Here is an 11,839-nt window from a genome sequence, read left to right as displayed (position 1 = left end):
CAGACTGATTTTAATCCTAGTTCTTCCTAGCTTCAGGCCTAGCACTTTATCCTTTAGACCATATTTACTTTAATGTACCCGGTGTGTTCAGCACTGTACAGAACTGTTTGTTTTTGTTTTTTAAGGACTGAGGTTTGAACATAACTACTGAGCTGGAAAGGTTGTAAATTTGTCCCATGAATGGACTTTCCCAAAAACCAAAGTTCCTGGAAGGCGTCTCACCGAAGGGCTAGCCTCCAGGTGATGAATGTTTTGAGCCACAGCAGTAGGCATAAAGGAATTATAATCTATCTGTTCTTTATTAGGGGCTAAATAGCCACCTGGATGAAATCAATGATGTTTTTAAATACAGTATTCAACTACCCAATACATATTCATGCTGGTCCCAATTGGATACTTTGTTGCTCTTGTTTTTAAATTACAGTAGTTAAAAGCGTATATACCCTATAGATTAAATTTGACATTTAATAGTTTGAGAGACTTATTTTGGAAATATAAAACTTCAAAATCCTGTCCTTAAAACTAGTAAGGCTTTGTGATTTCCACTAGCCTCGTAGCACATTAGCCAGGTGTCCACATTCATAATAAGGTAAATGGTCAGGTTGACTATATCGATCTGAGATCTAAGAATTTTTAACTATGTTGCTTTTTTTTTCCAGAAGACTATATGAGAATATAACTTTTTCTTGCCATTTAGTTGCATTTAATTGCAACATTTCCAATCTCCATTGTTGTACTACTTTAAGGAATTTACAATTTGATTTCATAACTTGCTTTTAAAAAGTAGATTAAAACATAATTTATATTTATTTGTAACATTTAGCAAAATTGTTAATAAATTTTTAATTTGAAAATATTAAAATGATAATTTAAAAAGTCAGAGCTATTGAATTTCTGGATATTTTTTCTAGTAGAGTTTAAATAGTCATTTCCCTTTGCTGATTTAAAATATTTTCAAATGGAAACTAACTTTGAAATGATTACTATAGAAAAGGTAAATGAATGTGTCCTTTGCTTATTTTTCACCTGTCAAATGATACACTAATTATTCTTAAACATAGTCACAATACTAAATTTGTGACTTCATCAAAAATTTTAAATGGGTAAGAATTATTAGACATGTTGGGATTGAGCATAGACTTAATTATCATATCACTTAAAGATTAAACATGCTTTGAAGTTTGACTGATGAATAAGTATTAGGAAGCACTGCAATATCCTGGGGATAGAAAAATGAAAAACAATGTCTTCAGTGAGCTTATAGTCTTAGTTATATAGTCATTATGAAATCTAAACTGCTTTCCTCACAAGAGCCCTGTGAAATAAAGTATTTTTTATTCTTGTTTTACCAAAGAGGAAGCTGAGACTTACAGAGGCTAAATGTCTACTCCATGGTTACAGAGGTAGTAAGTGGTACAACTGGGAACTGAACCCAGTCTTCTGATTGCAAGTCATGTGTTTGTTTTTTTCCACTAGCTATCAATTTTAATTGCATTGTGAAATCAGGAGGTCTAACACAAATAGATACACCTGAACTAATAGGCCTATAGAAAATAGTTAATACATGAAAAGTTAATTAATTAGGTGTAGTTTTCCTAAATGCTTGAAGCACAAGGAAATCAGTACAGTACAGTGGGAAAGAGTCCTTGATTTGGACTCAGAGAACCTTTTCTCCATTTGCTACTACACCTGTGACTTTGGGCAAGTCACTTAAAGCTCTCTGCGTCTCAGTTTCTTTATCAACAAAATGATCTCTAAGGTCCCTTCTAGTCTAAATTCCTAACATGTAGGTTGGTCTGAAGTACTGGTGGTTTGAATATAGTCACTTGTAAAATAAAAATCTCAAAGCATACTTCTATAAATAAAATCCTTGTGGGACAATGTAAAAGATTATTGAATGAAACTTGATCTGGCATTCTATATAGTAGGTACTTAATAGTCGTTTGTTGAATGAATAACATTTTGTTCATAGGTTTATGGCTACAGACTAGGATACTTAAAGTTGTCCCTCATAGACCTCAGGTAGTTTTTGTATTTGATGTTCTAAACAGACTGCTTTCCGAAGAAAAACAATTAGAAATAGGGGGAGGAAGATGCATAGCAAACACTACTGGTAGTTATCAAGTAAAGGAGAGGTAAAGTTTGTACTTCTCTGAAACTTTGGCCTGGGAACTCAGTGTTGTTATCTTTGAATAAGATCAGATCTACTTCCAGTACCAATATTCCAATAACAAATGATTAACGTTAAGAACTATTTGCATTATTGTGTGGGTCCTGCATTATTCATCCTGACCACTTGTGATAGTGAAAATAATTTTCAAGCAATTAGAAACTCACACATTTTCAGTAAAAAACATTACAGTGGAAAGGGTGTGGATTTGGAGTCATGAGTTCCTGGGTTCATAGCCTACCATATTCTCCTATCTTGGAGAAATCACTTCATCTCTCCAGGGCTAAATTTCCTTATCTATCAGTTGAGACAGTTGGATTAGATAACCTCTAAGGTCTCTTCAAGCTCTAAATCTAGAATTACCTCCCTCTGAAATGATTATTGCAATACCTAGTATTGACATCCACCCTCCAATGTGAAAGAATATGAGACTGACAATCAATTACCTTGCAGTCTAGTGCAGGTTCAGCTACAAACAGGTGTCTGACCTTGGACAAGTCACTTCTCTTCTTTAGGCTTTACTATCCTCATTTGTAAAATGGTATTAAGAATATCCCTCATATTTACCTAGCAGGGTTGTTGTGAAGATCAAATAAGGCAATATATGTATGATGCTAAGTCCTCTATAAATCAGTTATTATTATTCATCATTTTGCATTACTCTCCGCGTTAAGAGTACTAGACCGGTAATCGGAACCTATTGGATATTGTAAAGGCTCAATGATTATTTGTGTGGTGTGACCTTGGAAAAGTCACTTCCCCTCCAGTTTCTTCATATGTAAAATAAGGGATCTAGGCTACAAAATTGCTAGTGTTTAATGTTCTTTATTTAATAATCAAGACTTTGAAATGACCAAAAATTTAAAAAAAATGTCTTGGGATTATTTAACAATCAGTTTGCCAACTATAATGAAGCAGTTGATGCATTTATGCCTTTTTCTCTATATGCCCTTCAATGAACTTTTGCAAAACCCGTTCCTACTGAGCTCACGAGATGGTAAGGTTCCCCCACCTGGTAAGGGCAAGACCTTGGTCATGGTGGAATCTGTTTTGCCCAAACCATGACACCCAAGTGGACAGCTTCGTCTTACCCTCCTTAACATGGAAGCTGTGCTGGGCGTGCTCCGCCCAGAGCAGGAAGGGGAGGAATGAGAGTGGGAGTGGGAGGAGGGGAGGCGTGTCCAGTGAGGAGCGGAGGAAGGGCGTTGCTTGTGATTGGTGGGCGGCGGCCGGTCGGGCCCCTGCAGCTGTTCTGTAAGTAGCTGGGGCGCCGCCGGCCCGGAGTATAATGTGAGCTTGCAGAGGCTCTGGGCAGCGAGTGCGGCCGGGATTCTGACTTTGCAGCTACTGCGGCAGCTGCAGGGAGCCCAGGGCTGCGCGTTGTGCAGGACTGGGAGGAGGTGGTGGTGATAGGAGTAGCGCAGGGAGGAGCAGCCGCCGCCGCGGGAAGCCGAGGGAGGGAGTAGGAAAGGATTTAGCTGCTCGGCTCGGCCGGCCTCTGTCTCTAGTGTCAGGTAGCTCTGGAGCTCGGGATGAGAAAGCGGAACGAGTCAGTCGCCTTGGAGCATGAGCGCTTCACTGCCTCTGCCTCCTCCTCACCCTCTTCTTCCTCCTCCTCTCCTTCCCCCGCCGCCGCTGCAGCGCTGGACAAGGATTGTCGCCTAAAGAAGAACCTGCGCCTGGCGGGCAAGGGGACAAAGGAGCTGGGCTCCTCCTCCAACGCGGGCATGAAGCGGGCGTTCGGCAGGTAAGGAGGCGAGCCGCGATCTCGAACCTGAGTCCATCCTCCCCTCCTCCTCCCACCTTAGGGAGCTGGGCCCTCGGCCCCATCCTCTCAGGGGCGCTGATCTGGAGAGCCTCCTCTTTCCCCTCCTCCCAAATTTTATGGAGCCGCCGACCCCGTGGGGCGAGATGCAGACAACCTCGCAAAGCTGATCATCCAAGTGCGCACCCCCCACCCCTTCACCCGTTCACTCTTCCTGCGACCTTGGCCTCGAATTCTCCCACCCTCCCCGTCTCCTACCTCTTCTCCCCACCCCCAAAGGTGAAGAGTAGCCCCAAGAGCCTGACCCCAGAAAGACAGTTTCTCCTTCTTTACTTGAGTCCTCTTGGGGGCAAGGTGGCAGCTGCTCATGCTAGTTCGAAGTCAGAGCTCAGCATCCTCCACTCATACCCAGCCAGATTCAGTCTCCTTCCTCATTCCCTACCTTTTCAAACCCTGTGAGCTTTAGTCCAAATACAGCATTTCCCCCTTACATTCTTTAAGATTGAGCATCCACCTACCTTCTCCCTCACCTCCATTTCTAAGGTAAGCGTCAATGAATGACCAGCGTCCTTTCCCACCCTCGTTCTCCTGTCTCTTAGATGGTCGACTTCCCAGTCGTAGAATTCTGCCCCTCTCCCAATTCCCTCCTGGCATAGAAAACTTATCTATTATTTCCCCTAACCTACAGTTTTCCCTTAACCTGTTCCAGGAGTTGAGCTCAATTTCATTCTTCTTTCCTTCGGAGCCTGACCTCTCCCTCCCTTTTTTATACCCCTGAGAGCCTGGCTGGAAGCCCAGTTTTGCTCTCTCTCGCTCTCTCTAGCTGATGTGATTGCCTCTTTTTCTAAAAGAGGGCTGGGGGCATGCCTTTAATTCAACTAACATTTATTAGGAGCCTTATAGTGTTTTGCTAAGGGGATAGAAAATATTGGTAGTATAGTGTTTACTATCCATTTCTCTGATAGATTAGGATATTGGGAGGGTATGTATAGTCGGAGCTCCCCAGAAGTCTGGTAATAGCATCTTTGGAGTGAGATAACATGAGGGAAAAGGAACCAGCTCTTGAATAGATTGGAAGATTGGAAGGGTGACCTGGAAAGGGATAGAGACAGTTGTGAGTAGAGATGACTTTAGGTTAGAACCAGAACCGTGCCCCGCTCCTTTTTTTCAATTGTCCTTATTATCTTGGTTTATGCAAAAAAAGAGTCCACAAAAGTGAAAAACTTAAGGAATTTTACCATTTCCTCCCTCCCCCATTTTATGGTTAATAAAACACCATCCATTGCACAGTACTACAAAATCTTTTGGGAATAAAGTCAGCAGCCTTGCACATTTCCAGAGGAGATTTGCTCTCAGAAAGTAAGGCTATTAAATCCTCATTTAGCTAACTGAAACCTACAGTTTGGTACATACAGGTAGCTTATAGCATTTGAAAACTAGCCAGGTTGATAAGCCTCCCTAGGAACACTGTAGAATATGGTAATTATTTGGTGGCTACAGTTCTTCCCTTAGGTTAGGTAATCTCAGGATGCATTTATGCATCAGTTATCTTCAGAACAGGTTTCTTTGAATTTGACACATACATAATTTCTTTCCAAATTACCAGTCTTTTGGGTGGAATATTTAGATGTTTGTAGAAAAGGTAAGTACAATTGAATAATTATAATATCCCATGCTCACGTTTCTAAAAATTAAAATATGGTATTATTAGGCATATTATCGCAATGAAATTGCTTTTTTGGGTTGATATCCAAGGAAGTTGGCTAAGTAAGGGTAAAAAGTGTGCATCTAAATATTCCCCAAAGAAATCTGTCTCATTTCTTTAAATGCAAGAAGTTTTAAAGTAGAATGCCAGAGCCCTTTACCTCCTAGGTCAGTAGTTCAGAATTATCCCAGACAAGTAATGACTAAAAGGTTTTGTTTTTGTGTAAAAGCAGCTGGCAGCTGGTCAAGGTGTTTTGTGAAACAAGTCTATTCTTATGTTCTCATGTATTTTTTTTAAACCTATCACACAACTAGCACTAATTTATTTTAGGAATAGTCCAGGCATAAAACTTATGAGTTTTGAACCATTTTTTCAAAACAAAGTGACCAGAATAGTTCTTATGCATAATAAATGATGTGTGAGGACACTATGTATTGAACTAACCAAGCTTTTCTGTGAATGAGTGTCTTGCACCTTGGGTGAGAGGCAAAGTCAAGCTCAGTTAAATCAAATTCTTCTAACAGAGCCTGGAGGTTTTGTTTCTGCCTCACCCCTGAAACCTGTGGGCTGTAGCAGAAGGTAGAATTAGACATTTAGTCCCCTCCTTCGAACAAGGCTTTGCCAGGGGTTCTTAACTAGAAGTCTATGAACTTAAGAACCCCCCCAAAGCGTGTGTGTGTGTGTGTGTGTGTGTGTGTGTGTGTGTGTGTACATAAACTTTATGTTGGTTTCTTTCGTAATCCTATATATTTGTTTTTGTGCATTTAAAAACCTTATTCTAAAAAGAGGTTCATAGGCTTCACTGGAGTGTCAGAGGGGTCCGTGACACAAAAAACGTTATGACCTTCTGCTTTAGGGGAATGCAGAGAAGGTTTTGAAGTAAAGACTTCTGGATCTTACCATTAGGCTTATCTTTACAGAGCTACTAAGCATTTTTCCAAAAGCTAGCAAATATCCAAGAGGATAATTACTCTCTGAGTCCTTAAATACAAAGTACCAGGAAGAGAAGTTGATTAATATGTTCAAGGCTGTCTTGTGTGAATTGCTGGGATAGGAGAAGACTGTATGGAATTTTGGTGGAAAAGAGAAGAGCTCTGGGCTTTTAGTGAATTCAATCCAATAAAATGATGCAGATCTCCCTTTCTCTCCAGGTTGCCAATGGTAGAGAAGCTAGCTGAGGATTCTTAAATGCCCTTTAATTTGGGGAATTCAGGCCCAGTGATATATTAGGACCCGTATGGGACCTTGAGTTTGATAGGGGTCATTTTGAAATTTCTGTTCTCTGTAGGAAAAATAGGGCTTTGAAATGGTTCATATTGGTGATGGATCAAAGTACTGAAACAGTAACAGATTTACATTGTTAAACGAATCTGGGTTCAGGTATTGATTGCTCTGTTCCTATATTCAAAGAGATAGAGGCATTGTTCTACTTGGCCCCAGAAGGAAGATCGACATAGAAGTTGTAGAGAGACCAATTTAGGCCAGATTGGAGGAAAACTTCCCAATCATCAAAGCTATTCAAAAATGAAATGAATTCAGGAGGTGGGGGGGGCCTCTACTCCTTGACCTTCAAGCCAAATCTTGATGACCTTTTGTTATATATATTGTAGAGGAGATTCTTGTTCAGATATATATGGCCAGGGCTGAATGACCCCTGAGGCCCAACAAATTCTGTGATTCTATAGTACCTACTTTGTGAAAAGCCCTGTACCAGACAGTAGTCTTTTGAAGTTAAGGATGGAGAAGATGGCGGGGTGGGGAGCTCCAAAAAACCGGGGGCTAGCTATGTACCTGATAATATGTAAGTACATCAGAGATCTACAAAACAAAGTCCTGTGTGAGCCTGAAAAGAAAAGAAGTTAAAGACACAGTGGGGATCAGGGTAGGCTCTGAAAAGGTCATCTTTGAATTGAACTTTAAAAAAGGAATAGAAATTGGACTGGCATAAAGAATGGTCTGAGGGAAGGAATGGAGACTCAGGGCCATGTCCTGAGGTGCAGAGAAGTGAAGTTTAACAGGAATGAAGTTATGTGGAGATGAGTAATATAAAATTATTAATTATTAAAATATAAAATAATCCTGGAAAATGTTTGGTATTAAAATAGATCCTAGAATGCCGGAGAAAGATGTTTGAACTTTTTGTGCAATAAATGAATATGAATAGTGTGTGATAGGGAACCAATGCAATTTTAAGCAGGGAATGATATGTATGTGTATGTATATGCATATTTGTATTTAAAACTACTTATTCTGACAGTATACTGTATGAAAAATAGATTGGAAGGGGCAAAAAGTGAAGATGGGAAAATATGTTACAAAACTACTGAAATATCTTGGCAGGTGGTAACAGAGGCCTTTATTAGAGTGGTGGTGTTGGGAACAGAGAGGATTGATGTAGGTAATGACTGTGAGAGGTGTAGGGGAGAAAGGAGTAAAAAAGCCAAGGTTCCTTTTTTTTTTAAAGCAAATTTTAATTAATACAACATTTTCCAGTGTATTGTCTGTCAAATAAATTTTCAAACTTTAGTACTTTGTGAATCATCAAGTCCTGCTATTCAAGCATTTCACATTTTGCCAACTAGTAGTACTTTCAACCATTCTTTAGAATGTTAACCTTTTTGGACCTCAGTTTGTTTATCTATAAAATTAGGGGGCGGTGTCAGGCCAGATGACCTCTAACATACCTACTAGTTCTGTTTTATGATCCTACGTCATTTAATGTGTCTTTCAGTCAGTTGATAAACATTTATTAAGCACCTGCTATCTGCGAGGTACTGTACTAAGCCCTGGGGATACAAAAAACGGCAAAATATAGTCCCTGCTGTCAAGTTCACAGTCTAATGGGAGAGACAAAATTTTAACAACTATGTGCAAACAAGAGCTATATACTGTACTGGATAAATTGGAAGTGTTCAACAGAGCGAAAACACTAGAATTCAAGGGTATAGGGAAAGACTTCGTGCAGAAAATGGGATTTTAGCTGGACTTGAAGGAATCCAGGAGGCAGAGATGAGGAGGGAGGTGCCTTCCATGCATAGGGAACAGCTATTAGAAATGCCTGGAGTAGGGATATAGGGTGTCTTGTTTGAAGAATAGCAAGGTCAGGATGGAAGAGTATAGAGGGAGGCTGGTGAAGAGGAGAAAATCAGTTGTGAGAAAACTGGAAAGGTAGGAGGGGTCTGGTTGTGAAGTGCTTTGAATGCCAAACAGGAATTTCAAAAACTGGTTAATTAAAAAAAGTTTCTTCCAGTTTTCCATTTTTATTAAGGAAGCTACATTCTGAAACAAGAAGTCCCAGTGAAGAATAATGGCATAGTAGTTAAAGCGCTCCACTTTGCCTCGTAAGACCTGGGTTCAAATCCTGCCTCCGGCACTTAATAATTATGTGATAATAGGCAAGTCACTTAATTTCTCTGAGCCTCAGCTTCCTCATCTGTATCCCTTTGTCATCTGTAAAATGGTGATAATTAATGTTTTAGGAGGCTGTACTCTGGAGTCTGCCTATTTGATACCTCTGCCCTAGGGCCAGCAGCCTCAGGCTCACCAGTTTGTAGAACCAGATTGAAACATAATTAGGGAATGTTTAACAAAATAAATTCTATACAGTAATAGAGCATGCTGATTTGTGGTTTTCTAAGTCATTATGCATCAGCAGAGAATATTTTCTGTTTGAGTTTAATACCATTGACCATGGTCACTCAAAACCTATAAATTACAGAAAAGGTTCTCACCTGCTTTTGCATTGGTAGAGGGAGTTTCCTCACCTGGGGGTTCAAAAACCAGTGAAATCACAGGTCCAGGCTTCATTGTAGTACTTTTACTACTTATCTTTTGCTATAAGGAAGGGTTTGCAAACCTTAAAACAATATATAAATGTGAATTATTATTAGTGAAACATACTTCACATTTACAACTATATTATGTACCTGCTATATATAGCTCTGTGCTGGATGCTAGGATACAGAATTGAATAATATGGTCCCTTCTCCCAAGAAGCTTATACTGTATAGAGGAAATAAGACACAGACGCAGGTAACTAATACAAACTACCATTATTAATTGCATACATTTATGTAGTATTTTACATACATTTGTCTTATTTGATTTTTAAAACAATCTCTTTTGAACTCTGGATCAGCTGTTTGGAGATCACCATCTGGATGTCCCAGTGGGCATATCAAACTGAGCATATCCCAAAAGAATCTCTCCCCACAAAACCAAACGAACAAAAATTTCCAGATTTCATGTTTCCAGTCTCCGAGGCTCGTCTTTGACTCTTCCCTTTTCCTTACCTAGTGTTTCCAATCCTTTGCCAAGTACTATCAGTTTGACCTCTGCATCTCTCAAATCCAAATCCTTTTCTCCATTCACATGATTGCCACTAGTGAGTTCAAGCCCCCTCTTTATCTCTTGGCTGAACTACTTTAATAACCTAATCTGCCTAAGTGCAATCTTTATGCTCTTCCATCATTCCATTGACAGCTGCCAAAATAGCCTTCCATTTGATTTTTATTTGATATAACTTTGTTACCCTATCCATATCCTGATTGCTGCTATTATCTACCAACCATAGGTTATTCTTCCTTCTTTCTTAAGGAGTCTAATATTTGGCTCACAGTCTTCCTTTCCGTTTCAACCCTTGCCCTCAGACTTGGAGACTTCAGTATACATGTTGTTGCCCCCCTCAAACACCCTGGCCTACTACTTTTTCAGCACATGATTATTATCTTTGTCACTTCATCTCAGACACACTTCTAGAAGGTTATACATCTATCTCACCATTACCCATAATCCAGACCTCCATCAATCAGAGTGCAGAAATTATTCTTCCAGACCATAACTTCTTATTCTTTCAACCCCACCCCTTTCCATCTTAAATCTCTTCTTTGAAGTTATACAACCATTATGAATAGTTCCACTGCAGATTTATTTAATCTTAACTAGGCCTTCACTGTTGCAAGGCAATACTTTTATTTCCTGATTGACTTTCTTTCACATTCCCCACCATAGTTGTCCTAAAGTTTTTCACTCTTTAAACTTCATTCACTGTCCTTTCTAAGTAGAGAAACTCATGTTTTACTTTACTAAGAAAATAGAAGCTATAAACTCCATCTTCTCACCTATCCTTTACCTCAGATATGTATACCATCTCTTATTCTTTTCTCCTTTGCTCTTGTTTCTAAGTCCTTGTCTAAGAAAGTCCTCATCTTTTTTTTTTTTAAATCTCATCCTCTTCCCATCAATTGCCTCTTTCAATCATCTCCACCTCCCTCCATCTTCAGTCTTTACCGATTCACTACTGACTTTTTCCCTGCTGCCTACAAATTGCCTAGATTTCTCTCATCTTTAAGAACCCCTCACTCTACTCTGCTACTCCTTTAAGCTGTCTTACCTTTAAATGGGTAAAGTGTTTATTCAGGGCTTTTAGTATATTAGGCCCTGTGGTAAGCACAAGCGATTAAAAGTACAAGGAAATAAAGCAGTCCCTGCTTTCAAGAAGCTTACATTGTGATGGAAGAAGACAATATATACTAGAAAATAGAGAGAAGGGGTGGAAATCATCTCTGTACGGGGACATACCCAAGAGACTGCAGGAGGTGGTGTGGATGCCTGGTTTTCCATAAGATAAAGCCAAAAAGCTGGGGGGAGCCAGGTGTAGAGTTATAAGCTTCAGGTTGGGTGGAAATGGTTGGAGAGTGGACCTTTTACAACCCAAATCCTAGAAAAAGCCATCTACATATTCCTTACCTCCATTTCCTCACCTCCCCTTCACTCTTACTCCCTTGCCATCTGACTTCTGACCTTACCACTCTACTGAACTCATATTCTCCAGGTTTACCAATGATCTCTTAATCCGTTAGATCTAATGCCCATTTTTTTAGACCTCATCCTTCTTGACCTCTTTGTGGCAGTTGATATTGTTGGCTACCCCTTTCCTCCTCTATTTCATCCTCTCTTCTCTGGGTTTTCATGACACTGTTTGCTTACTCATGCTTCTTCTCTTCCTTATCTAGGTCCCCCATTGATGTCCCTCACTATCATTATTCTTACTGCTGTTGCTGGTTCCCACTATTTGCTCACTTCCACAAGATATAGTGCCAGTTCTTAAACAAGTGGACCATGGAGTGTAATCAGTATCACACTTCTTTCCATCTATGCTTTCTTAGTCTTCTATGCTAGATCATCAGCCACTGTTGCT

At 39.8% G+C, this 11,839-nt stretch overlaps 1 protein-coding gene across 3 annotated transcripts in view; it reads left to right on the top strand.

The window, feature by feature from the left end:
- Positions 1-11,839, top strand: part of ABHD12 (abhydrolase domain containing 12, lysophospholipase) — a 147,365-nt gene that overhangs the window by 2,205 nt on the left and 133,321 nt on the right. Inside the window, exons 1-2 of one of the 3 annotated variants that reach the window (XM_036750215.1) lie at positions 3,347-3,424; positions 3,812-3,917. In XM_036750215.1, the coding sequence (XP_036606110.1) occupies positions 3,898-3,917 (20 nt within the window). In that variant the 5' untranslated portion in view covers positions 3,347-3,424; positions 3,812-3,897. Of the gene's footprint in view, positions 1-3,346; positions 3,918-11,839 lie in introns of those variants that run through there. The other 2 variants (XM_036750214.1, XM_036750213.1) reach the window with 2 other exon arrangements.

The sequence above is a fragment of the Trichosurus vulpecula genome, chromosome 3 (genome assembly GCF_011100635.1).
Source record: "Trichosurus vulpecula isolate mTriVul1 chromosome 3, mTriVul1.pri, whole genome shotgun sequence".
NCBI classification, from domain to species: domain Eukaryota; kingdom Metazoa; phylum Chordata; class Mammalia; order Diprotodontia; family Phalangeridae; genus Trichosurus; species Trichosurus vulpecula.
The sequence above is the reverse complement of the archived record's forward strand: the minus strand, read 5'-3'. Positions and strand labels throughout refer to the sequence as shown.